The following is a 27527-nucleotide window of genomic DNA, read 5'->3' as shown; positions in this document are numbered from 1 at the left end:
ATTTTTTAAAACTGGGACGCGGATTGTGGTGCGGAGCGGGTGTAGTGTAGTGACGCAAAGAAAGCTTCTAAACTCAAGGATTGACAGGCTCCGCTGTGGTGGGCTGGTTCTTTCAACGGAGCCTGTCACCCCTCCTGATCGGGACTGTGTGTATGGGGGGGCTATGTGACTTTGTGGCAGGGGGAGGACGGTTACAGATCTCCTGCTGTGTGGCTCTGTGATCCTGCATAAGGACCGCCGCTTAAGATCTGTAACTGCCCTCCCCCGCCACAAAGTCACAGAGCAACCCACCCCCCACTACAGAACATGAAAACCACCTCCCAGACTGACCAGGGCAACTAGTCACTGCACTGTGTATGTGCCCTGCTGCTGTACCTGCCCCCGCCTATGTACCCTGCCAAAGGTGACTGTCCTGTCCAATTACCATCCCCCTTTCCCCCCCTCCTCCAAAAGAACATGATGGAAACATTAGTTAACAGAAACATATTTTTTATTATCAACTACACATGGAACTGGGAGGTGAAACTTGGACGGGGGCTTGTGTCAGGCGGGAAGGAAAGAACTTGTCAAATTTTGGGGAATGAGAGCCTTCTGCTACTAGAGCTCTCTGCAGGGGTGGAGTGAGAGTTTGCGTGGACTCTGCCGCCTCTCCTTCTGTGCACTTTGGGTGAGGGGGGTATGGGACTTGGTGGCGGGGGAGGGCGGTTAGAGATGGACTGCAGTGGGGCTCTGTCCTCCTGCCTCCGTTCCTGCAGAACATCCACAAGGCGCCGGAGCGTGTCCGTTTGCTCCCTCAGTAGTCCAAGCAGGGTTTGAGTCGCCTGCTGGTCTTCCTGCCGCCACCTCTCCTCCCGATCCATGTTTGCTTGCTGCATTTGGGACAAGTTCTCCCGCCACTGGGTCTGCTGTGCTGCCTGGGCTCGGGAGCAGGCCATAAGCTCTGAGAACATGTCCTCCCGTGTCCTCTTCTTCCTATGCCTAATCCTCGCTAGCCTCTGGGAGTGTGATGCCAGGCTAGGTTGTGAGACAGTCGCAGATGGGGCTGTGGGAATGGGAAAAAGGGAGTGAATTCCTCAGAAAGATAAATGTAGTTGTGAACAAAGAACATAGTCTTTCTCTGTGAACAAGACCATGCACAGCACCTATCACATGCGCACTCAGCACAAGGTCGAATTCTCGGCCTTCGCATTCAGTGCCTGGGGTCTTGCACAGCACATTTGAGAAGCGTGTCAGGACAACGGAATTTCTGTTGCAGGCAGACATGGTAAGCCGTAGACTCGTGGCAGCTTAAAACTTTAATATTAGCAATGGCCTCATTTCACATTGAAATCAATGTCGGTCCCTGCTGCCAGCAATCCGGCAAGCAGGAACTCTGCTCCTGTCCCACACCCTCGCGGCTGTCCCCGGGAACGATCCCTTTCGGCTGCCCCTCTCCCGCCTCCACCGCGTGGCTGCAAACCAGCGGTTACAGTTCTGTAAAGGAACGGTAAAGCAGTCCCAACACTAACATTCCCCTACCTCATTCAAAGCAGGTCACCATGAGCGACATCACCCTCATGAGGATCTCTGACAGCGAGAAAGAGAGAATGCTCCGGGAAAGCCTCCAAAGACCAGGGCCGTATGCCGCCCTGCTGTGCAGAGCAATGATTCCCGAGTACTTGCTTGTCTCGTGGCGCGGCAACGTGTCGTACTACGGAGGACCCAATAAGGCCGCTCTCCCCAGGAACCTAATGCAACGGATTTCCAATTACCTCCAGGAGAGCTTCCTCGAGATGTCACAGGAGGATTTCTGCTCCATCCCCGGACATATAGACCGCATTTTACTCTAGCTGCTGTAGCAGTGACTAAACAGTAGAGCGGCTTGGGCAGGACAATCATGCAAAACTGGACATTGCTAGATTTTTTTTTCAATAGTTGCACTGCCCATGACTGAACCGTTAAGCGCCTAGGGCAAACTAATCATGAGAAACCCATTTTTTTAATTGTTAATATTCCTGTTCTGTTAAAAATAAATGTTTAGATGTTTACAACACTTACTGGCTGATCCTTCCCCAGATTCTGTGTCCGGGGTAACGGCTGGGGACGGTTGGTAGGGGATCTCTGTAAGGGTGATGAAGAGATCCTGGCTGTCGGGGAAACCAGCGTTGTGAGTGCTGTCGACTGCCTCGTCCACCTCTTCTCCTTCCTCATCTTCCCCGTCCGCTAACATGTCCGAGGATCCGGCCGTGGACAATATCCCATCCTCAGAGTCCACGGTCACTGGTGGGGTAGTGGTGGCGGCCGCACCTAGGATGGAATGCAGTGCCTCGTAGAAACGGGATGTCTGGGGATGGGATCCGGAGCGTCCGTTTGCCTCTTTGGTCTTCTGGTAGCCTTGTCTCAGCTCCTTGATTTTCACGCGGCACTGCGTTGCATCCCGGCTGTATCCTCTCTCTGACATGTCTTTAGAGATCTTCTCGTAGATCTTTGCATTCCGTTTCTTGGAGCGCAGCTCGGAAAGCACGGACTCATCACCCCACACAGCGATGAGATCCAAGACTTCCCGATCAGTCCATGCTGGGGCCCTCTTTCTATTCTGAGATTGCACGGCCATCACTGCTGGAGAGCTCTGCATCATTGCCAGTGCTGCTGAGCTCGCCACAATGTCCAGACAGGAAATGAGATTCAAACTGGCCAGACAGGAAAAGGAATTCAAATTCAAATTTTCCCGGGGCTTTTCCTGTGTGGCTGTTCAGAGCATCCGAGCTCGTACTGCTGTCCAGAGCGTCAACAGAGTGGTGCACTGTGGGATAGCTCCCGGAGCTATTAGCGTCGATTTCCATCCACACCTAGCCTAATTCAACATGGCCATGTCAAATTTAGCGCTACTCCCCTCGTCGGGGAGGAGTACAGAAGTCAAATTAAAGAGACCTCTATATCAAACTAAATACCTTCGCGGTGTGGACGGGTGCAGGGTTAATTCGATGTAACGGCGCTAACTTCGACATAAACGCCTAGTGTAGACCAGGCCTGAGGAAAGAGGCTTAAGGCTAAAAGGCAGGGGATTTGATGTAACTTATACAGTCTCTCTCCCAGGCTTTCTATAGTGTTTTTTTCCTTCTTCTTTCAAGTTGCATGATTTATAAGGGCTCTGGCGCGCCGGACGCAGCATTATCACCCATTCCCAGGGAATCTGTAGGGCTTTTCTTTCCCCTTTAAATGAGCACACGTGTTGTGTACATCAGAGTGAGCAAATAGTTCCTTCCACCGTCACAGGGCCAAATGGGGTCGCGTACCCCTCACTTGTTGGCTTCAACAGACGATCAAGGGGCGGAGGAAAATCTTGACCCACACAGACCAGTCACCAAGTGAAAGCACGGAACAGCTAGCACCAAGATCTATCCGACCTAAAGCTGATCATCATCTATGTTTTCAGACTGCTATTGCCCCCGACTGGGGTCTTAAAGCCCACCCATGCAGGGTTTGGCACTATAGCTTACATTTCCAAACCTGAATGCCTATGGAAGTGCGCCGCGGAAAACCATATTTAGGGGCCTAATAATTAGAGGCACTGACCATCTGCAGCTCCCACTGAAGCCAGGAGCAGGTGTAATAGCTCCCCAGCGATGGTTTGGCTCATGTCCTGTGTCAGGGCAGCTGCACTAGTCAGTCGTCAGAGGGGGAACTCAGTGGTCTAGAAACCTAAGCCGCCTCTCCCAGTCACAGGAGTAAGTTGTGTGGCTGGGGGGGGAGGGTATGTGGCCGAGGCTCCCTGAAGGCCTGATCCACTGTCTGAAACAAAGGAAAAGATTCCTGCAGGCTACAATGAACCCTTATTCCCCAGGATTTTGACGGCCACCTTTGTATACCTTACCTGACCTCTTCGGCTCCACCCATGACATAGGACATGACTTTGTGCTCCGTTTCCTCCCCAGATTTGGCTTTGGTATTTCTAGGAAGAAACTAGACTCCGTCCTTGGCATTTCAGTTTTGCTTATCTGTTTGTAGTACAGTTTTCTGATCCCTTCGGTGTCTTTGACCCCACATGCCTGGTTACAGAATAACTCAGCACTTTTTTTTTTGGTGCCATGTACAAAATCAGAGTTCAAATCCATTATGAAAGCAAGGTCCCTGAGCCTTTTATTTGAATAACAATAAAAATGGTTCCTTTAACTGTGCAATAAACATTTATATCCAGACAAGACTTTAATTACAGTGCATAAAACAGCTAGTTGAACTATGCGGTCACATTACTGTCATGAATCAATTCTTGGGAGTAAAATAGATCTGAGTGACTTTCAAACCATTTCATGAAAGCACCAGAAACAAAACACTAATTATTTTGTAAATGAGACTGGCAAGAATTCAGCATGAAGTTTCAGTATTTCCAGAGTCCTTAAGTATAACTACTGGCTGGGTTCTGAGGCCTAAATTTGCTATATTAAGTTACAAATCAGTATGACTGTCACTAGAACAGAGCCGTAACTAGCCCCCCCACCGAAACACACACACCCAGCACCGCCCACCCCGTGGAAACAAACCTATCTTCCAGTATCCTGGCCTTCCCAAACTGCTGACTAGATAAAGCCATCAGCTCACAAGGCTGCCTAGACTCATCCAGACTTTCCTTACCAGGCACATTGCCACTCCCAACAGATACACTGCGGCTCTTCTCACCACACTGAGGCCTTGCTACACTTGCAGATGTACAGCATTGTGAGTTAAACCTGACTTCGTGCAGCTGAGTAGGGAAAGCTGTCCACACTGACAGCTGCCCAGCGCACTGTCGTGGCCACATTTGCGGCAACTGTAGCGCTATTGGGAGTGGTGCATTATGGGCAGCTATCCCACAGAGCACCTTTTCCCATTCTGGCGCCGTGGGTTGTCGGAAGGGGGCGTGGGTGTGGGGGATTCTGGGTCCTGTCCCAGTGCCCCGTGATGCATCACTTCGCATCCCAGAAATCCCTTTGTTTCCGTCCACCTTTGACGCCATCTTTCAACGGTTTCTGTGCAGCGCGATCTGTCTGCGGGAAATGGAGTCCGAACTGCTGAGGCGTATGACGACGAGTCTCGCCAGCACGTCCTGTTTGGCTGTCGAACTATTCCTTAAGATCCAAAGTGACAGTGAGAGTGAGGGTGAGGAGTCCGACGATGCTATCGAGCCGCGTAACGCGTACGACACGAAGTTGCTTGTGGCATTCATGGACATGCTCAGCACCGTGGAACGCCGCTTTTGGGCTCGGGAAACAAGCACCGAGTGGTGGGATCACATCATCATGGAAGTCTGGGATGACGAGCAGTGGCTGCAGAACTTTCGGATGAGAAAAGCCACTTTCATGGGACTGTGTGAGGAGCTTGCCCCCACCCTGCGGCGCAAGGACACGAGATTGAGAGCTGCTCTGCCAGTGGAGAAGCGGGTGGCTATTGCAATCTGGAAGCTGGCAACTCCAGACAGCTACCGATCGGTCGCAAACCAGTTTGGAGAGGGAAAGTCAACCGTTGGAATCATGTTGATGCAAGTTTGCAAGGCCATTAATCGCATCCTGCTCAGAAGAACCGTGACTCTGGGTAATGTGCAGGAAATAGTGGATGGCTTTGCACAAATGGGGTTCCCTAACTGTGATGGGGCGATAGATGGGATGCACATTCCTATTCTGGCACCACCCCACCTAGGATCCGAGTACGTTAATCGGAAGGGGTATTTCTCTATGGTTCTCCAGGCGCTTGTGGATCACTGTGGACGTTTCATTGACATTAACACAGGCTGGCCTGGAAAGGTGCATGACGCACGCATCTTTCGGAACACTTGGCTGTTCAGGAAGATGCAGGCCGGGACTTTTTTCCCAGAGCGGAAGATCACGGTAGGGGAAGTTGAAATGCCCATTGTGATCCTTGGAGATCCCGCTTACCCGTTAATGCCGTGGCTCATGAAACCCTACACAGGGAGCCTTGACAGCAGCAAGGAACGGTTTAACTACCGGCTGAGCCGGTGCCGAATGACTGTGGAGTGTGCCTTTGGCCGTTTAAAAGGCCGCTGGCGATCTCTGTATGGGAAGCTGGACTTGGCCGAAAACAGCATCCTCGCGGTTATATCCGCGTGCTGTGCCCTCCATAATATTTGTGAAGGGAAGGGTGAAAGCTTCACTCAGGCATGGACCTCTGAGGTTCAACACCTGGAGGTTGAATTTGCACAGCCAGAGAGCAGGGCGATTACAGGGGCCCAGCGCGGGGCTGCAAGGATGAGGGATGCCTTGAGGGAGCAATTTGAGGCTGAAAACCAGCAGTGATATCTGGTGCCCTGCACGGGAGTGAAGTGCAGTAGTTCCAATCTTTAGGATCAGTGTTTGCTAAGGAGACAAGCAGATTTGCAGTGCCTGTTTATTTCCTGGGCTAAGGAGTCTTTTACTTTATGCAATAATAAAGAGTGTTTTCAGAGCCAAAGAATCCATTTATTGAAAAGAAACAAGGGGGTGGAGTGGGGAACGGTACAATCACAGATTCGCGTATGTCCTGTCTGGTGTGCTGTGCAGTGAGTGCTGCACTTCAGGACAGCTATACTGCATGGTGATGGGGGTTGAGTGCAGAGGGTAAGGGTCGTGGTTTTCAGGGCTGGGTGGTGAAGATACTGGTGTTGGAGGCAGCGGGTGGTGTGAAGAACACGGAAGTTGGGGAAAGTGGGTTGGAGGTGACAGTGGGGCACAACGGAAAGAGTTTTGGGACAAGGGCTGTGGAGGGGGGGTGGCGTTTGCGTTTGCGGTACTGCTCCTCTTTCTGCATGGCTACCAACTCCTGGATAGCATCTGCTTGGCGCTCCAGGATGCTTATGAGCCTATCAGTGCTTTGCTGCCGGTGAGCGGTGCTTTGCCGCCAGTGCGCTGCGTTTTTCTGGCAGATCCTGCTTTCTCTCTCCCTCCAGTTCTCTGCTTTCTCGTTCTCTTTAATAGATTGCCCCATCACTTCTCGCAGCATGTCTTCTTTGCTTTTTCGCGGTCTCTTCCTGAGTCTTTGCAGTCTCTGAGCAGGCGAGAAGAGGGACGGCTGAGGTCTCAAGGTTGATGCAGTTGTATAGGCAAAACGCAACATTTAACAGAGGCAGCATTGTTTATACCAGACAGAGTAATGATTCCCCCCGCACTTAAGGAGTAGAAAACACACAGGGTCTACACAATAGCATAATTTTCCCGTCCGAAACAGAGCACACATATCCCACGGGAGCCTCAAAATGGTGAGTAAGGGGGACTGATTGTTTCAGGGTTGCACTGTCCTCTGGGTTTCTGTGCCTTGGGGAGAGCCAACAGCTTCAGGGGGCACCTACACTGAACACTGTCCCAACATTTTCCACAGGAGTTCGTCCTGGATGATATCTCGCTGCTGAGGGTGACCTGGGAAGCAAGGGAGGGTCTTCTACTGCAATGCGGCTTCCGCCCTGGCCCATATGCAGCTTGCCTGTGTGCAGCAATGGTCCCCCCGCCCCTCGTGGCACAGTGGCGCGGACACGTTAGCCTGGCTGGGACAAGGACCACGGTGGCTCTCCTGAAAAACCTGCGCAAGCGCATTGCACACATTCTGGATGAGACATTCGAGGAGATTACTGAGGCCGATTACCGCGATGTGATAAACCACATCAATGCACTATTCTGCATCTAGGCATGCATGCCTAACCCTCCTCTCCCAAAGAGCCCACACCGAGAAAATTCCTTCCCGAAAAAAAAAACCGCTTACCGGGAACCTGCTCTTCTGTTTGTCTGCCACCAAGTACCGGCCGCTGTGACTGGCTACTTTCCTCCTCGCTCAAGAAGAGCTCCTGGCTGCATGGCTCCAGGGATTCCGGGGTGTCTCCATCTGGTCCACCACCATCACTCCCGTTTTCCTCCTCTTCCTCCTCTTCCTCCCTCCCCCCCCCACACTGGCTCTGAAGTGTCCATGGTGGTGCTCGGAGTGGAAGTGGGGTTAACTCCAAGTATTGCATCCAGCTCTTTGTAGAATTGGCAGGTCGCGGGGGGAGCACCCGAGCGGCCGTTTGCGTCACGGGCTTTGCGGTAGGCACTCCGCAGCTCTTTCACTTTAATCCTGCACTGCAGGGCGTCCTGGTCATGGCCCCTTTCCATCATGTCCTTTGATACCTTCCGGAAGATATCGTAATTCCTACGGCTGGAGCGCAGCTGGGACTGGACAGCTTCCTCCCCCCAAACACTGATGAGGTCCAGCAACTCGCCATTGCTCCATGCTGGGGCTCGCTTGGTGCGTGGAGGCATGGTCACCTGGAAAGATTCGCTGATAGCACTCCACACCACGCCGGGCTGAGCAAACAGGAAGGGGATTTTTAAAATTCCCGGGGAATGTAAAGGGTGGGTCACATGGTTGGTTACCTGAGGCCAGGGCAGTAGAGTTTGAACTGATGACCAGAGTGGCTAGAACAGGCATTGTGGGATACTGCCGAATAATTCTGGAGACCATTCACAGCGCATTGGGCGGCCACACTGGCGCCGCAGCGCTGCAGCGGCAGCGCAATACTCGCTATTCCTCTCGGAGAAGTGGAGTACATGCAGCGCTGCAACCACGGAGATACAGCGCTGCAAATGCCTTGCCAGTGTGGACGGGGAGTGAGATACAGCGCTGGGGGAGCCTTTACAGCGCTGTAACTTGCAAGTGTAGCCAAGGCCTGAGCTACTTCCAGCAAATCACAGTTACCCTTTTCAGGTTCCCTTTTACAAGCTGTACTAGCCAACAATCCATCACCCATCCAAAATCTACCTTTTCCTTCCTCAGTTAGGGCTTCCACCTAACCATCCACTCAGGGACAGCTCCAGGCACCAGCTTGCCAAGCAAGTGCTTGGGGCGGCCACTCCGGAGAGGGGCGGCACGTCCAACTATTCAGCGGCAATTCGGCGGACGGTGCCTCACTCCCGCTCAAAGCGAAGGACCTCCCGCCGAATTGCCGCCGGCGATCGCAGCTTTTTTTTTTTTTTTTGCGCCGCTTGGGGCAGCAAAAACCCTGGAGCCGGCCCTGCATCCACTTTAATCTGCTCCTGAGAAACATTTTCCTGACCAATGAGATCTTTCTGCTCTTGATTTCAGATTTACTTCAGATTTACTTCTGAGACATTAGACAGACATTCAAAGAAACTTCATTTACAGACAAACAGCTCTTTTCCTCAGACAAACCTTTGGAGAAACCCTCCCCAGGCAAATCATTGCCCATAACAGACACAGGTTTAAGATCATTCCTGATCTGTGACTGGCTCTGGTACCTGGACTGAACAAAGCTTTAACATTGTCCCCAATCAAAAGATCCTTAGGCAATAACTTCCTTACCCCAGCTATAACTTCATGTTGAGCTCCATTCCATTCAAGGTGGATTCTGGCTAAAGGCACACGGACAGTAAACTACAACATTCACACTCTGATTTGGTCAGTAATCTTCCTTTTTGTATATCTGATGGTCCTTAGTAGGCCATCAAGCAGGCTAGGCAGAGCTGACACCAGCTTGGCTGGGAGGTCACCCAGAAGCATAGCATAAGTTTGAAATACAGACAGTATAGAGCCAATCTTCATAACTTCAACTACAAAAATGGTACACATATAAAGAGAGCAAAAAGAAGAACAGGAGTACTTGTGGCACCTTAGAGACTAACAAATTTATTAGAGCATAAGCTTTCGTGGACTACAGCCCACTTCTTCAGATGCATATATATATATGTATATGCATCCGAAGAAGTGGGCTGTAGTCCACGAAAGCTTATGCTCTAATAAATTTGTTAGTCTCTAAGGTGCCACAAGTACTCCTGTTCTTCTTTTTGCGGATACAGACTAACACAGCTGTTACTCTGAAACTTGTCATATAAAGAGAGCATAATCATAACCAGCAAACCAGAACCTTGTCTTAGACACCTCATTTGACCCCCTTTATACAAGATTTGGTGCCACTACAGGACTTTGGTTGCACCCATGTTCTATACTGTCCCAGATTATGTCAATCTTTAAAAAAAAAAAAAAAATAACGTCACAGCTGAAAAGGAAGGCTTTTTTTGAGGGGGAGGAGGGGGAGAAACAGCATGCATAGGGTGACCAGATCACAGCAGTAAAAATAGGACCCACCCCCTCCCCGCTCGGCCCCACCATCACACCCCTCTTCACCCCTAGGCCCCGCTGGCTTGCTGTGTCTCTCCTAGTCAGTCCCCCACCCACCACTCACTTCCTTTCACCTTCTCCCTCCCCTGCCAGAAACCCCCATGCCCGCCTCTAGAACCCCTGTTGGCTCACTGCTCGCCTCTTTGCTCACCTGCCACTTGCCCACCCGCTTGCCCTGACTCGCCCGTCACCCCCCTCCCCCCCCGCAAGTATAAAGCCTCATTCAAAGACCCAGGGGTCACTATATTACTGCACACAGCAGTCAATCAATGCAGTTGTAGATAAATCTCTGCATTATGCATTTTTGTATAACTTTTATATGACTTTGTATTGAACCTTGGTAATATGTTATAGCAGGCCCCTAAGGTAGTATAATTAAGGTAAAAGAAAAATGTCTTTTTGCTAGAAGTAGAATAAGATCTCTCCCCCTCCCTCCCCTGCTTTGTAATCAATTGCCCTGTTGAATGAATGAGGTGTGAATGAGGCAGGCGTGGAAGGCAGGCACCTCCAGAAAGCTGCTTGGAAAGGGGATGGGAGCCAGACCAAGGACAATCAAACGTGTCAAGTGGGCTGACTAGAGGGCCTCAGGGGTTAGAAGCAAGCACCTTCTTTGGGAACACCCTCTTTGCAGCATTGGGACAACCCCCAGCCCAGAGAAAAGCAGCAAAAAGGACACCAGGTTTTGAATCTGGGAGATTTGCCCCACTCCAGCCACCAACTCGCCGCTCGCCTCGTCACCCCCCGCCAAGTATAAAGCCTCATTCAAAGACCCAGGGGGTCACTATATTAATGCACAGAGCAGTCAATCAACGCAGTACCAAAAATTAAAATACTGAAAATGGATGCCTCCCTCCATCCACCGACTTGCCTCTTCACTAGGGTTACCATATTTCAACAAGCAAAAAAGAGGACGGGAGGAGCCCCGCCCTAGCCCCGCCCCTGCCCCTCCCACTTCCCACCCCCCCAGAACCCCCAACCCTCCCCCCGTTCCTTGTCCCCTGACTGCCCCCTCCTGGGACCCCTGCCCCTAACTGCCCCCCGGGACTCCACTCCCTATCTAAGCCTCCTTGCCTCTTGTCCCCTGACTGCCCCAACCCTTATCCACACCCTCACCCCCAGACAGACCCCTGGGACTCCCACGCCCCATCCAACCACTCCCCACCCCCTGACAGCCCCCCCCAGAACTCCCAACCCATCTAAACCCCTCTGCTCCCTGTCCCCTGACTGCTCCGATCCCTCTCCCCACCCCTGCCCCCTGACAGCCCCCCCCAGAACGCCCAACCCATCTAAACCCCTCTGCTCCCTGTCCCCTGACTGCTCCGATCCCTCTCCACACTCCTGCCCCCTGACAGCCCCCCCAGAACTCCCAACCCATCTAAACCCCTCTGCTCCCTGTCCCCTGACTGCTCCGATCCCTCTCCCCACTCCTGCCCCCTGACAGCTCCCCCCCAGAACTCCCAGCCCCCTACCCCCCGCTCCTTGTCCCCTGACTGCCCCCTCCTGGGACCCCTGCTCCTAACTGCCCTCCAGAACCCCACCCCCTACCTAAGACTCCCTGTTCCTTGTCCCCTAACTGCCCCCCTCCTAAGACCCCCCCCAACTGCCCCCCAGGACCCTACCCCCTACCTGTACCCTGACTGCCCAAAACTTTCTCCACTCCCCTCCAAAAGCCCCCACCCGTTTCTTGACTGCCCCATCCAGAACCTCCCTGTCCCTTCTCCTGCCCCCCCTTACCCTGCTGCTCAGAACAGGGTGTTGGGCTCTGTGCCAGCCGGACACATGGCTGAGCTCCCCAGCACAACACAAAACCCGGTCCCTGGCCCTGCACAGGGCTGCTGGAGCGGGCTGCAGGAGGAGGAGCTGCCGGCCGGCTCAGAATGCAGGGAGGGGGGGGTGGGAGGAGGAAGCTGCTCCGGAGTCCAGCCCGGGACTTTCCTGCAGCCCTCCCAGCCGCTCGCTCTGCTCTGCCAGGGGAGGGGGAAATCCCGGACATTGTGAGTGCTTTACAAATTCCCCCCGGACGCTATTTTTAGCACACAAAAGGAGGACATGTCCGGGTAAATCCGGACGAATGGTAACCCTACTCTTCACCCCCCCTCCAAGTATCAGGGGCAGCAGGTTTGTAGAAATTTTGGTGGTGCCCGGAACACTCAGAGCCCACCCACCCCCCAACTCTGCCCCCCACCTGCCTAAGGCTCTGCGAGGGAGTTTGGGTGGGGAGAGGAGGTCTAGGTGCAGGCCCTGGGACAGAGTTTGGGGGCCGGAGAGGGGGTGTGGGATCTGGGGGTGGTGGGTGCTGGGGGGGAGGGGACTGCCATCACATGTGGCTTCCTTCCTCCTCTGCTGCCCCTCGCCATAGCCTCACTGGGGGTGGTGGATGGGCTGCCCCTTGCCCAGTTTGCAGGAATGATGGCTGGGTGTGTGTGTGCGCGGATCACAGGGTCAAACACTCACCGAAGCCCCAGCAGCTGCTCAGGTGATGAGTGAGGTCCACTGCCGATGATCCTGTCTCCCACCGGAAGCCCCCTCGGGGTCTCCTCCAGGTGAGTGCTGGGGGAGGGGAAGGCTCTGTCTCAGAAGCATGTATATGCCTCTGTCCTACCCCTTCCCTTCCTGACTTGCTCGCTCGCCCTCAGCTCTCTGCCGGCCAGTGTCCAGCATCTCTGGTTGCCATAGAGGCAGCAGAAGCCGAGAGAGCAGCTGATACTTGCGCCCCTAGGCGGTGCACGCCTGAGGCAAGTGCCTCACTCGCCTCGCCCTCTTTACGGCACTGCACTAGAAAGCTGGAATCTTTTATTCTCCATTTTCCAATGGTGTCAATATACATTTCTATCATTTCTAGTCCTTGTAGACCCATGAGATGGAATCTTGATACTACTGAAGTCGATGGAAGTTTAGCTGTTGACTTCAAAGAGGCCAGGATTTCACCCCAAGATCTCAGAATGATGGCATTTAGGGTATGTCTACACTGAAATATAAAAACCAAACCCCGCAGCAGTGAGTCTCAGAGCCTGGGCCATCTGACGTGGACTCACAGGACTTGCACTATGGGGCTAAAAAGAGTCGTGTAGACACTCCCGCTTGGGCTGGAGCCCAGGTTCTGAGCACCACCCTCTTGCTGGACATTTTTTTTTTCTTTCAGTGTAAGCCCATGGTTCAAACTTAGGCTCAGGCCTAACCCCTCCTTCCAGCTACACACAAATCACACTAACCTAAGACTCGGCCTCAGGGTCCCACGGGGGTGGAGGCTCCAAGCCTGAATCCCGGCAGGACCCAGGGTTCAAGCTGTATTGCTTTGCAGTGTGGACACAGCCCAGTGGACTCGTGCTCTGGGAGTCCGCCAGAAGTATCCCACAGTCTGACTTTCTTTGTCCATCCTTGTTCAGGGATGTGCCTTTTGCGACCCACTTGAAAATCCACCCTCATTTCCCCAAGTTATATGCCTTCAAAATATTGCAGTTTGCACCTGCTCAGTAGAGGCTTGCTAGAGCTTCACAGCTTAAAGCCCCAAAGGACTTCCCCTGCAATCGCAGCTCTATGCAGGGGTGGGTTGGGTCACGGCCAGGCACTGGAACTGAGAGCAGGGAGCTTGTCTCTCCTGTGCGCTCTGTGAACCCTTTCTGGGCCCAAGCAGCATGGAGAAGGAAGCTGTCTGACTCAAATGCAGAGGGGACAGGAGCCTGACCTGGGGGAGGGGAGCGAGGGAGAGGGAGCCTGTGATGCGGGAGAAAGGGGAATGGCTGGGCAAGGAGACAGGGAATGTAAGTGGGGGGAGACTAGGACTTGCTGGACAGGGAGGCTGGGTCAGGGATGAGAGGCTGTAGGAGTGAAGACTGGGGTTTGGTTAGACAAGGTGGATGGGACTGGGACAAGGAGTCAGAGGTGAGAAAGAGACAAAACAGGAGCAAGTTGGAGGAGATGGGACAGAAGGAGTCAAGTCTGGGGGGAATGGGCAAAAGAATCAGTGACCACCAGAGCACACTCCCCACCAGAAACCAAGAGTCCTGAGTCCCACTTGCTGTCAGTAAATATCTGTCAAACCCCCTGAAAGTGTCCCATCCTCTTACAGTGCTGCTCTCCACAGAGGATGACAACCTACTACTGCTATCAGTTACTCCAGTTCAAGTGGCAGAGATTTGCATGTTGGATCTCAAGGTTCCAACCCTGCTGATGAACCATGTGGGTAGCACATGGTGGAAATTCTGTTTTTTTGTCCAGACATATTATGATGATACAATCTTTATTATATGATCATGCATTATTTTGTCTACAAGACTAGTTTTTGTGTGTGTAATATAATATATTGAACATTAGATTGCAAAATCAAAGGGAGACTAGACTTCATGGGGCCAACACAGCAATTCAGGACGAAGACTTTCAGGAACAGTAAAGTTTTGATTCTGTAAGTAAAAATCAGTAAGAATTGAGTCTGAATGTATGATTAGAAACAAAACATTTCTATTCCCGGTGATAGATCTTCCCTGTCCCAGGGTGTGGGGCATAAGTACCATTTGTAGTATGGTTCAAGGGGTTTTCCCAGCATAGATGGCAAAATATCTGTTATGGCACTCCCTATTTAACAGAGAAGATCACGCTAGAGGTATGTTGACATTATACACTCCTTATGGTGCGTGTAGAGTACATACACTGCACACACCCCCAGCACAAGTATAAATAGCGTAGACGGTGAGGCACTACTTATGTAAGTAAAGACACATCTGAACCTTAAGGTATACCGTACTACACGGCTCTCTACATATCCAAGCAGTGCCTCCCGCATCCACATTCCTATTTTTAGCAGTGTAGTGTCCCGCTGCCACCCCCTGTTGGAATCTTTCCCTGTCACAGGGAGACTCCCGTAGCGGGGAAAGGCTCTAGTCTAGCAACTCTCTGCTGCCGGAGCTTTTCCCCATAACAGGGAGCTGCCAAAGCCTTGCCCTGCTGTCTGAGGTGTTCCCTGCTGCCTTCCCCCTGCCAGAGTCTTTCAATGACATGCGCAGCTACACACCACAACCTGCTTTTCACTGTGGCGTGTAGCTCCACATACCCTACACACCACCACCAGTTGTGTGCCATATAGAAGTAGCCTCGCTGGTCCCCCTCTGCCTTCACCCATGGAGCTAGCGTCACTGATATGGCACTGACCATATACTAGTTGAGCAGTGCCACCTCCAGAAACCTAAAATTGGGCAAATGAGAGCTGGAAGGGAACAGGATCTCTAGACCCTAGCTGAATATGAAACTAGAAAGTTAAAGATTACATGACCTCTGCAACGGACAGTGCCATCTATAGATAACGTTTCCTGCGTATGCTTCTTATGCAAATTCTGTAATCTAACTAGTAAATAATCCATATCAACACTAGACTACCTACAATAGTTCCAAATTCTTAGATACTATGCTGAACAACTTCTTAGTGTCAAAGTTACTACGGTACATTGTCATCTAGAAGTGTGGGAAGTTTGACCACCTAATTCAAATTAAACGTAGTTGGAGTTACATATATAAACCCTTTTCCCATAGAGAAAAGAATGTTCTTAGAAGATGATAAAATATTTTCATTCTTAGGTTATGGGAGAAGACTGTTCATTATGTGATTATCCCAGGGGTAGGCAACCTATGGCACGCGTGCCAAAGGCGGCACGCGAGCTGATTTTCAGTGGCACTCACACTGCCCGGGTCCTGGCCACTGGTCCGGGGGGCTCTGCATTTTAATTTAATTTTAAATGAAGCTTCTTAACATTTTAAAAACCTTATTTACTTTACATACAACAATAGTTTAATTATATATTATACTTATAGAAAGAGACCTTCTAAAAACATTAAAATGTACGACTGGCACGCGAAACCTTAAATCAGAGTGAATAAATGAAGACTCGGCACACCACTTCTGAAAGGTTGCCGACCCCTGGATTATCCTGACCTTGTACTTTACAAGAACAGAACATTCTTTAAATTATAACCACTGCTAAAGCAGAGCACGTCTCGCCAAAATAATTAACTTTTCCAATGCAGCAGCTACTCATCAAATCTTGCTCAGAACCAGAAGGATGTCAGTGACTTTGGTGTCAACAGTCACCCTTTTTGGCCTGACATTTTTTTCACTTAATGTTTACACATTGTACTATGTCTAAATATAGCCAATTTAAAACACATGGTCAAAGGTTACAAGATCATGTTCAAGAAAGAGGTTAGATTCTGTGTTGCTGGTTGTGAAGATGATCAAAGAAAGCAAATACAGATGGGGTGAAAAACCACTTAGGTTCACGTATCATGGGGTAGCCGTGTTAGAGGTTTTTACTCACGAAAGCTTATGCCCAAATAAATCTGTTAGTCTTTAAGGTGCCACCAGACTCCTTGTCACTTAGGTTCACAAAATTGCATGGTTGCAGCTGAAATTTCCATGAGGACTCATTCTGAAAAGGAACAGAAGCTGACATTTGGCTGCTCTGCCAATAGTAAGAACACAACAGTAGCAGGAAACAGTGATTAAAGTATCTCCTAAAAAAAATGGACGAAATAAATTTGGAGAGCCTTAACATTGTGATTAGGGTGTGATGCGTTTAACACCTTGGGGAATCATTTACAGGGCTGATGCGATGTAAGATCTTGGCTACTCATGGTATTTTGAGCCTCCTCATGTTCTTTCAGTATCCAACAGTGAAAATACAGTAAGTCCAGGAACATTTTTGTTCCTGAAAGCATTAGAACTGAATTATTGTATTGGCTTCATAAAGTCCCTTTGATTTTACAATATAATGTTCTCTCTATTATATATAATATAATATCTAACTAGATAATGCATAGTGTTTTCAGATGCTACTGGTGTGGTGCTCTGCTTTCTCCTATGTTGATATCACTCGGCTGCGTGCGTGTGTTCCCTCTGTGTGCTGCCCCAGCTCTGCGCAGACAGCTGACCCAGCAGACCCGAAGAGAACCCCCAATAACCACAGAGTCTAGTAAGATGCAAAGTCACGTCGACTAGGTTTATTGCGACCTTGGACACAATTGCAGTTCCCCGTAGATTACTTAGTCTACCGGGCATACTACGAGAAAGTGCCTCTTGGCAATGGACCCGGCTCAGTCAGTGGCGGGACTTTCCACTGCCCCCTCAGCCGGACAAAGATATCCACTCAGGGATGCATTCTTCTACACAGGTACAAACAAGTTACACATCACTGCTGACATATTGAGGTGCAACCCCTCCACGCAGCAAGGTACAACCCCTCTACGTAGTAAGGTGCCACCTCTCACCTTGTACATGTTGGTTCGAACAAAACAACTCTATCCATCATATTCCCCTTTTGGCCCTGTCATTGGGATAGGTCAGCCTGTTCCTTGTTGTGTGTGGAATGTACAAGTATGCGAATGTTCTGATATCTGGTGTCCAGTACCTTGTTGGTATGTCTCTTTTTGCAGCATCAGCCCTTTCCTTGCCAGCTTCTGTGAGCAGGGCCTGCCTCTGGCTCACAGCTTAACTTAGCTTTATGTTAGCAAAGTCTTGACCATTACTCTAGTTCAGGCCTTAGGCCTCATACCGGGCCTCGGATACCAAGGTTTATATCTCAGGGCCTCCTCTTACTACATTCCCCCACTTTTTGTCTTTTTACGGGGAGGATGTTTACCCATCGTCCCGGAAAAGCATAATGCATGGACTAAAGATAACCCAGTGGGCTAAACACTGTTATGTGGTTTCCTTATTTTACCATTCATACACTTATGCCCCATCTGTCGGTTTAGTCTGCACATTCCCTCGTACGACTGGCAGACAGATTTTATTATCCAATTCTGTTAGGCCCCTTATGGTGGGCCTGGGAATGTTAGGCCCGGGACCATGACTGAGGAATGTAGTATTATGATTGAGCCTTAGAGGCACTCCCAAATAATTAATATATATGAATTATATGGATATGGCATATATATTTGTAGTGCGTATGGGCATATACGTATAGTATGTATGTGTACATATGATACCACCTTATATTTAAGCATAACTATGTTTTTCCAGTTTGGTGGTGTACTTTGGCCTTTTTACTTTGGTGACACAGATAGAAACACACTCCCATTAGGGCAATTCCAGTTATTACCTGTCTCATCATTAGTAGTAGGCTGAGTGTTTTGAAATACTGGGGTAGGGATAGTATGTCCCACAGTGCTATGTATATAAGAAGTAAAACAGAAATTTGGAGTAGTGACACTACCACTGAGACCTTTATATATAAATATATTGTAATTAGTTACTACACAGTACTGTCCATTCATGTTATAGGTTACCCTTATGGCTGGTTGTCACCCTCTGGTAAGCTTTACTGGGCCGGAAACAGAAGTGGCTAGCTTCTCTGTTCTACTGGTTGCACGGCTCTGTGATACACCCGTAGTTGACATAGATCCAGTTGTTTATTATGGATGCTGTCTTCTAGATAACCTACTGAATGGACAGTAACCAATTTAGTAAATACTGCTGTGTCAGGATGTAGTATTGGTACCCAGACACTGAACAAGATGGTTTTGAATAACATGTGCCTCAGTTAGGATGCAGTGTCACTGACCCAAATTATGACTGGTACTAACAGGCAATTTGTTTACCCAATTTGTAGTTACTATGTAACTTTTTGTTTGTTTATCACTTCGTTTTTTCTTTGCCTTCATGTTGTTTGCTGCCATTTGTTTGTTGATTTTTACCTGTGTATTGGTTAAACAGTTTAGCAAGGTTATGCACATTGTAAATGTTGTACAGCAATAATACAATACAGCAATAAGACAACAGTACAACAATAATACAGTAGCACAGCAATAATACAGTTTTTACATAGTAACCAAGTTGAAATTAAAAGACAGCTTATTTTGGTCCAGCTAGTGTTTTTTAGCTGATTGTTAACTTAATTGTCCATATATGGTAGATAGAGGTGTATTTGACCAGTCTCTTATTTATAAAGCACTTCATTTTTTTGTTCTTGATGCCTGGGGGTTTCTTCACTGTATACTGATATTATTTGGTGTCTTCAGGGTGTGATATTTTCTGGCGTCTTTGGTCTGTGGGATGCAACTTAAGTCTTGGCTACACTTGCAGATGTACAGTGCTGTGAGTTAAACCTGACTTCGTGCAGCTGAGTAGGGAAAGCGCTGCAGTCTGTCCACACTGACAGCTGCCCAGCACACTATCGTGGCCACATTTGCGGCAACTGCAGCGCTATTGGGAGTGGTGCATTATGGGTAGCTATCCCACAGAGCACCTTTTCCCATTCTGGCGCCGTGGGTTGTGGGAAGGAGGCGTGGGTGCGGGGGATTCTGGGTCCTGTCCCAATGCCCTGTGATGCATCGCTTCGCATCCCAGAAATCCCTTTGTTTCCGTCCACCTTTGACGCCATCTTTCAACGGTTTCTGTGCAGCGCGATCTGTCTGCGGGAAATGGAGTCCGAACTGCTGAGGCGTATGATGACGAGTCTCGCCAGCACGTCCTGTTTGGCTGTCGAACTATTCCTTAAGATCCAAAGTGACAGTGAGAGTGAGGGTGAGGAGTACGACGATGCTATCGAGCCGCGTGACGCGTACGACAAGAAATTGCTTGTGGCATTCACGGACATGCTCAGCACCGTGGAACGCCGCTTTTGGGCTCGGGAAACAAGCACCGAGTGGTGGGATCACATCGTCATGGAAGTCTGGGATGACGAGCAGTGGCTGCAGAACTTTCGGATGAGAAAAGCCACTTTCATGGGACTGTGTGAGGAGCTTGCCCCCACCCTGCGGCGCAAGGACACAAGATTGAGAGCTGCCCTGCCAGTGGAGAAGCGGGTGGCTATTGCAATCTGGAAGCTGGCAACTCCAGACAGCCACCGGTCGGTTGCAAACCAGTTTGGAGTGGGAAAGTCGACCGTTGGAATCGTGTTGATGCAAGTTTGCAGGGCCATTAATCGCATCCTACTCAGAAGAACCGTGACTCTGGGTAACGTGCAGGAAATAGTGGATGGCTTTGCACAAAAGGGGTTCCCTAACTGTGATGGGGCGATAGATGGGATGCACATTCCTATTCTGGCACCACCCCACCTAGGATCCGAGTACGTTAATTGGAAGGGGTATTTCTCTATGGTTCTCCAGGCGCTTGTGGATCACCGTGGGCATTTCATTGACATTAACATAGGCTACCCTGGAAAGGTGCATGACGCACGCATCTTTCAGAACACTTGGCTGTTCAGGAAGATGCAGGCCGGGACCTTTTTCCCAGAGCGGAAGATCACGGTAGGGGAAGTTGAAATGCCTATTGTGATCCTTGGAGATCCTGCTTACCCGTTAATGCCGTGGCTCATGAAACCCTACACAAGGAGCCTTGACAGCAGCAAGGAATGGTTTAACTACAGGCTGAGTCGGTGTCAAATGACTGTGGAGTGTGCCTTTGGCCGTTTAAAGGGCCACTGGCGATCTCTGTATGGGAAGCTGGACTTGGCCGAAGAACATGGAAGTTGGGGAAAGTGGGTTGGAGGTGACAGTGGGGCACAACAGAAAGAGTTTTGGGACAAGGGCTGTGGGGGGGGGTGACGTCTGCGTTTTCGGTACTGCTCCTCTTTCTGCATGGCTACCAGCTCCTGGATAGCATCTGCTTGGCGCTCCAGGATGCTGATGAGCCTATCAGTGCTTTGCTGCCAGTGCGCTGCGTTTTCCTGGCGGATCCTGCTTTCTCTCTCCCTCCAGTCCTGTGCCTTCTCGTTCTCTTTAATAGATTGCCGCATCACTTCTTGCAGCATGTCTTCTTTGCTTTTTCACGGTCTCTTCCTGAGTCTTTGCAGTCTCTGAGCAGGCGATAAGAAGGATGGCTGAGGTCTCAAGGTTGATGCAGCTGCATAGACAAAATGCAACATTTAACAGAAGTAGCATTGTTTATACCAGACAGAGTAATGATTCTGCGACTGGCTGCCTTCCTCCTGGCTCGAGAAGAGCTCCTGGCTGCATGGCTCCAGGGATTCCGGGGTGTCTCCATCCAGCCCACCACCATCACTCCCGTTTTCCTCCTCCTCTTCCCCCCCCTCCCCCACCGGCTCTGAAGTGTCCATGGTGGTGCTCGGAGTGGAGGTGGGGTTAACCCCAAGTATCGCATCCAGCTCCTTGTAGAATCTGCAGGTCGCGGGGGGAGCACCCGAGCAGCCGTTTGCATCACGGGCTTTGTGATAGGCACTCTGCAGCTCCTTGATTTTAATTCTGCACTGCAGGGCGTCCCGGTCATGGCCTCTTTCCATCATGTCCTTTGATACCTTCCCGAAGGTATCGTAATTCCTACGGCTGGAGCGCAGCTGGGACTGGACAGCTTCCTCCCCCCAAACACTGATGAGGTCCAGCAACTCGCCATTGCTCCATGCTGGGGCTCGCTTGGCGCGTGGAGGCATGGTCACCTGGAAAGATTCGCTGATAGCACTCCACACCACGCCGGGCTGAGCAAACAGGAAGGGGATTTTTAAAATTCCCGGGGAATGTAAAGGGTGGGTCACATGGTTGGTTACCTGAGGCCAGGGCAGTAGAGTTTGAACTGATGACCAGAGTGGCTAGAACAGGCATTGTGGGATACTGCCGAATAATTCTGGAGGCCATTTACAGCGCATTGGGCGGTCACACTGGCGCTGCAGCGGCAGCGCAATACTCGCTATTCCTCTCGGAGAGGTGGAGTACATGCAGCGCTGCAACCACGGAGATACAGCGCTGCAAATGCCTTGCCAGTGTGGACGGGGAGTGAGTTACAGCGCTGGGGGCGGCTTTACTGTGCTGCAACTCGCAAGTGTAGCCAAGGCCTTAAACAACTTTTGTTAGTTAACATAGTAAAGTTTTTTGTTTGTTTTCCTTTTTTGTTTTTAGTAACCCAAATTTAATACACAGTTTAACTTAGTTTGTTTACAATGTAATAAGAACAGTGTAATAGGGACCGAGTCTTTTATAACACAACCTATACTTTTGCAATTGTTGTATAGACATTCATTTTCATTTGAGGTGCATTACTAATATTTCATACAAAATGTAATACTTAACGGCTAAAATAAATGCTCACAATCTTCCATGAGAAGGTGTATTGCTTTCCCTTGCTGAACACTTTGTTTTAGCAAAAGAGTTAGTAACATAATTTTAACAAGTTTTTTAGAGTTAATTTACTTGTGATACCAATTCCACTCTTGTTAACTGTTTAGAAGCATAAACTTTAACAACCATTGCTTCCCATTAACATAACAAAAGAAAAGCGTATAAAATTAAACCAACTATAAAATTAAACCAAAATAAATTTTAAATACAGGTACATACAAATACTTTGAGGGTATTTGAGGGTATACTTTCATGATGCTTTGTTATGTTTGGGAGCCAAAGCTGGGAAACCTGTTGAAAACATGGAAACCTGTTGAAATTGTTTGGTTAGCTTTATGCATAAATTGTTATTTTAAAATATTTTGGTTATGACATTCTTATAACTATATTTAAAAGTGCAAACAAGTTTATAAAAAGCCCAAACAAGAAATTAACATTTTGTTAATATTATCTTTACCTTAATGTTGAGGTTTCCCCTTACATTTTTTCTTTGAATAACAAATAAAAAAAAAATCTTAAAAAACAAAACAAAACTGTGATTGATAAGAGAATATTTTTTGTTTGCAATTGCATTATTTGTTGAGGCAGAAATATATGTACGTATATTTGTAACTGAAACCTTTTTGAACTTTGCACAAAAAATTGGTGCTAATAATACTATGATTATACCCCAGCCATGATCTTAAAATAGTGTGGTACCACATATACATAAATTTTTAAAAAGGGTATAAAATTGACTTTTGTTGCAACAAAAAATACAAATAATAAAAAATAGTCACGTGACCCACACAACATACAACACAAGACAACACACATGACATAGAGGACAAACTTACAATTAAAAACAAATGGCGCCAGAATTCTATTAATAACATACAAAATAAGGCAAACAAAATATAAAAAAATAAAAAGGGTTAAACATTTGAATAAACAAATTATTTCCTTATTTAAAATGTGTAACATAAATTGATAAAAATATATTAATATTTGCTAAATGTATTGTATTAATTTGGTAACGAGGAATTTTGCATTACTTCATATTTAACATTATTTTAAACCTCTGCTGTATGGAAATAAGAAAAGCCCATGTTTCAAATATTAGTTAGTGGTTAGGATTAGAAGCAGAGAGTGCATTCCTGTTGCTTGGCAACCCTATCTTCAAGAAAGTTAGGAATAATTCCAGCTGTTGCATTCCTGAAGAGTTAAAATAATTAATTTACTGGATTTATTTAAAGTAAAGTTTTTACCTTGTTTTCTTTTTGTTTCTTGTTTTATTCTGTTTTCATTTGCTTTATTTTTTGGCGGGTTCTGTAAAAACTATAACTTTTAACTTTTAAAACAAAGAGAGAGAGCAGAATTGAGGAGAGATGGGGGAAAGGAGGGTGTGAAGAGCAACCTAGGAAGGTAGTGAAACCTGAGCCAAGAGAGATTAACTCTGTCAAGATATTTGAAAGTACAGGCAGCAGCAGCAAGTTTAGCAAACTAAGAAAGCATATAAAGGACAAAACTTAACCGGTATGTAAAAATATTTGAGAAAGAAGATTCTATTTTCAGATATGAGCGCGGAGTGTGGTTCCGTGGGTCAAAGCAGTTGGGAACCTGCACAGTTAGGAACCGCAGCCCTGGTTTTTATCCTGGCTTTGAGAGGAGAATGGTGGTAATTACCTGCTCTTGTAAAACCTGAATTTGTTCCCCCAATGTCTGTTGCTTTTGTGTGCATGCCAGATGGATGGCGGGAGTGCCCTTTTTTGCTGCAGTTAACTGGTTTTGGGCAACTCCATGTGTTAATGCATCAACTGTAGGTGTTAACCCACTTAATTTTGGTTTTTTACTTTGAAATTCTTTTTTATTCACTCCCTTGCGATCGAGTCGCAGCTCCTGTCTCCTAATGTGCTCTGTGAACTGTTCCATATTTTCCTTCGTCTGATTTACCAATTCTGTGAAAGTATTATGTGCTGCTCTTTCCTTCTGTGCACTTACTTGTCCCGTTCGGACAGGCACCAGTCTAGGTCTCAGTTTAAGTTTAACTGGAACCTGGCTTTTATCATAAGGTGGTGGTTGCAATGCAGTGGACCCCGTTTCATCTTTTGATTTTACTAGGACCACCTTTTTTCACTTCTGTCCCCATTCTTCAGGCACAGCGTAGCTACCTGAAGCCTGCTGTTTACCACCAATATTTATAACAGGGGACGGCACATATATTTTTTGTAGGTTACTTGCAGCTCTTTTCAGTGTTTCACTCTGTTCCTGTACTGGTTGTCTCTGGGCTGCTTGTCACCCTGCAAGGGCGGTGGAAGTATTCCAGGGCTGTGTAGCTTCTTTTATTGCTTTTTTACTTTTATTTTTAGAGCCTTGGTTTCTACCATCGCTCTTCATATGCCAGTCCATGTTTCCCCACTTTCTTTTTTAAATTCATATGGACCCCCTTTACTGGCAATCCAGCGGGTCCAAGAATTATGAAACTCCGTGGGGATCATAAGGGAGGGGATCAGGGGGTTTCCTAGCTCAAGGTTTGCTGCCATGTTACATTGCGATTCTTATCACGGCAGGTTCGCTTACTTACCAGATCAGCGGTCGGGGTCACCAGTGTTGTCAGATGCTACCGGTGTGGTGCTCTGCTTTCTCCTATGTTGATATCACTCGGCTGCGTGCGTGTGTTCCCTCTGTGTGCTGCCCCAGCTCTGCGCAGACAGCTGACCCAGCAGACCCGAAGAGAACCCCCAATAACCACAGAGTCTAGTAAGATGCAAAGTCACGTCGACTAGGTTTATTGCGACCTCGGACACAATTGCAGTTCCCCGTAGATTACTTAGTCTACCGGGCATACTACGAGAAAGTGTCTCTTGGCAATGGACCCGGCTCAGTCAGTGGCGGGACTTTCCACTGCCCCCTCGGCCGGACAAAGATATCCACTCAGGGATGCATTCTTCTACACAGGTACAAACAAGTTACACATCACTCCTGACGTATTGAGGTGCAACCCCTCCACGCAGCAAGGTACAACCCCTCTACGTAGTAAGGTGCCACCTCTCACCTTGTACATGTTGGTTCGAACAAAACAACTCTATCCATCATATTCCCCTTTTGGCTCTGTCATTGGGATAGGTCAGCCTGTTCCTTGTTGTGTGTGGAATGTACAAGTATGTGAATGTTCTGATATCTGGTGTCCAGTACCTTGTAGGTATGTCTCTTTTTGCAGCATCAGCCCTTTCCTTGCCAGCTTCTGTGAGCAGGGCCTGCCTCTGGCTGTTGTACTTAAAGTACTGCACAGGATCTTTTCAGGGGAATAAGGCAGAACGCCACATTTATTAGTAGTACATGTATTCATTAACACTGTATTATATGCATATAATATATTACACTCACGCTCACACACACACACACACACAAACCCATTCCGTCTTGTTGTTACCAATTAGTTGCTCCCCTTAACTTCACTGGCCAGGTGAGTTAGATGGGGGAGGGGGTGGAGCCGGGCTTCTGCCGATCCGGATCGATGCTCCCATGTTGACAAGACGAGACCCGGGGTCCTCTGCAAGACACCTCACTTTTATAGCAGCTTTCCTCTTATGCAAATCTATACCAGATTCAAACTCTCTGTCTGTGTCCATTGGTCCTTTGTGCTGCTTTCTTTTGAGCGTTGTTCCAATGCTGCAAAGAGGGTGTTTCCAAAAGAAGGTGCTTGCTTCTAACCCCCGAGGCCGTCAGTATGTCTGCTTGTCTTTAATGAGCCCACTTGACACGTTTTATTGTCCTTGGGTCTGGCTCCCAGCCCCTCTCCAACAGTTGAGGCTGTCTGGAGGTGCTGCCTTCCATGCCTTTCTCATTCACACCTCATTAATTCAACAGGGCAATTGATTAAGCGTGGGAGGGGAGAGCTCTTGTTTTACTGCTAGCAAAAAGAAATTTTTCTTCTATCTTATTCTATCCTTAGGGGCTATAATATTATACTAAGGGCAATGCAAAGTTTCTAAATGAGGCTTTGATACAAAGTCCCATGAAAACAGAGGTCACACGTGGGTAGACCCACCACAAGGTTATATGAAGAGGCACAATGTAAAGTCATATGAAAATTATTAGAGATTTATCTACATGGCTCACAGCTTCACTTTGCTTTAGGTTAGCAAAGTCTTGACCATTACTTTAGTTCAGGCCTTAGGCCTCATACCGGGCCTCGGATACCAAGGTTTATATCTCAGGGCCTCCTCTTACTACACATAGTATATTATATATAAGCATGGGAGAATTTAATTTTTATTTTTTTACAATTTTGAGGGATAATATTGATGTTTATTTTTAAACTTTTAACATTTTTTATTGATTTTAATTTTCACAGTTATTGGAAATTAAGTGGGGGGAGCTAGATAATAATTATTTCATGACAGTAGACATTGCAATTCAAAAAGTTAAAGCGTTATAACCATTAAAACACAACTTGTCCACATCATATGTCAATATACACAAATAGTCTTAAATCAAATTCTAACACAGTCTGCTAAGCGCAGCCAGGGTGCCTCTGCACACTCAGGTTGGTAGATGTTCAGGTTTATCCATGTTGCTGTCCTCGCCCTGCCATACAAAGGCCGCGTTCCCTTGGGCGCCGGTGTGGGGAACACCATGCACCGGCTAGGGTTGCCAACTTTCTAATTGCACAAAAACCGAACACCCTAGCCCTGCCCCTTCCCCGAGGCCCCGCCTCACGCTCACTACATTCCCCCTCCTTCGGTGGCTCGCTCTCCCGCACCCTCACTCACTTTCACTGGGCTGGGGCAGGGGGTTGGGGTGCGGGAGGGGGTGAGGGCTCTAACTGGGGGGTGTGGGCTCTGCGGTGGGGCCAGAAATGAAGGATTCAGGGCAGGGCCATCCTTAGGCATACACAGCTTACGCGGCTGCGTAGGGCACCCAAAAATTTGGGGCACCCCAGGTCTTAGTGTCCACCCTCCCACCTCTTCCTATCCCTGTTCTGACCCTTCCTGCAGGCTCCCACAGCTGGCTGCTGCAGCCTGGTGAATCTTCCTCTGGAGGGGATCTAGTAACTTAAAAGTGAAAACATCTTCCAGCCTGCCAGACCTATTAGCACAACATTGAAACTGTTAAAGAGCCAGTCAAGTGGTATCAAGTATCAGGGGGTAGCCGTGTTAGTCTGTATCTACAAAAACAACAAGGAGTCTGGTGGCACCTTAAAGACTAAGGCCTTGGCTACACTGGCAATTCACAGCGCTGCACTTGCTGCGCTCAGGGGTGTGAAAAAACACCCCCCCCCCGAGCGCAGCGAGGGCAGCGCTGCAAAGCGCCAGTGTAATCAGCGCCTGCAGCGCTGCACGCTCGCTCGCAGCGCTGCGAGTTATTCCCCTTGGAGA

The 27527-nt window shown here is 48.6% G+C and overlaps 1 protein-coding gene across 2 annotated transcripts in view; it reads right to left on the bottom strand.

Annotated features, from left to right (window-relative positions):
- SLC51B (solute carrier family 51 subunit beta) overlaps positions 1–25079 on the bottom strand; it is a 49342-nt gene extending 24263 nt beyond the window's left edge. The window contains exon 1 of one of the 2 annotated variants that reach the window (XM_054041530.1): positions 24731–25079. Coding sequence is in view for 1 of the 2 variants with exons in the window: in XM_054041527.1 (XP_053897502.1) it covers positions 3854–4094 (241 nt within the window). In the remaining variant the exon portion in view is untranslated. Of the gene's footprint in view, positions 1–3853; positions 4726–24730 lie in introns of those variants that run through there. The other variant, XM_054041527.1, reaches the window with a different exon arrangement.
- Positions 25080–27527: the final 2448 nt, after the last annotated feature.

The sequence above is a fragment of the Malaclemys terrapin genome, chromosome 10 (assembly GCF_027887155.1).
Source record: "Malaclemys terrapin pileata isolate rMalTer1 chromosome 10, rMalTer1.hap1, whole genome shotgun sequence".
Lineage (NCBI taxonomy): Eukaryota > Metazoa > Chordata > Testudines > Emydidae > Malaclemys > Malaclemys terrapin.
Note: the sequence above shows the minus strand (reverse complement) of the source record. Positions and strands in the feature narration are given on the sequence as shown.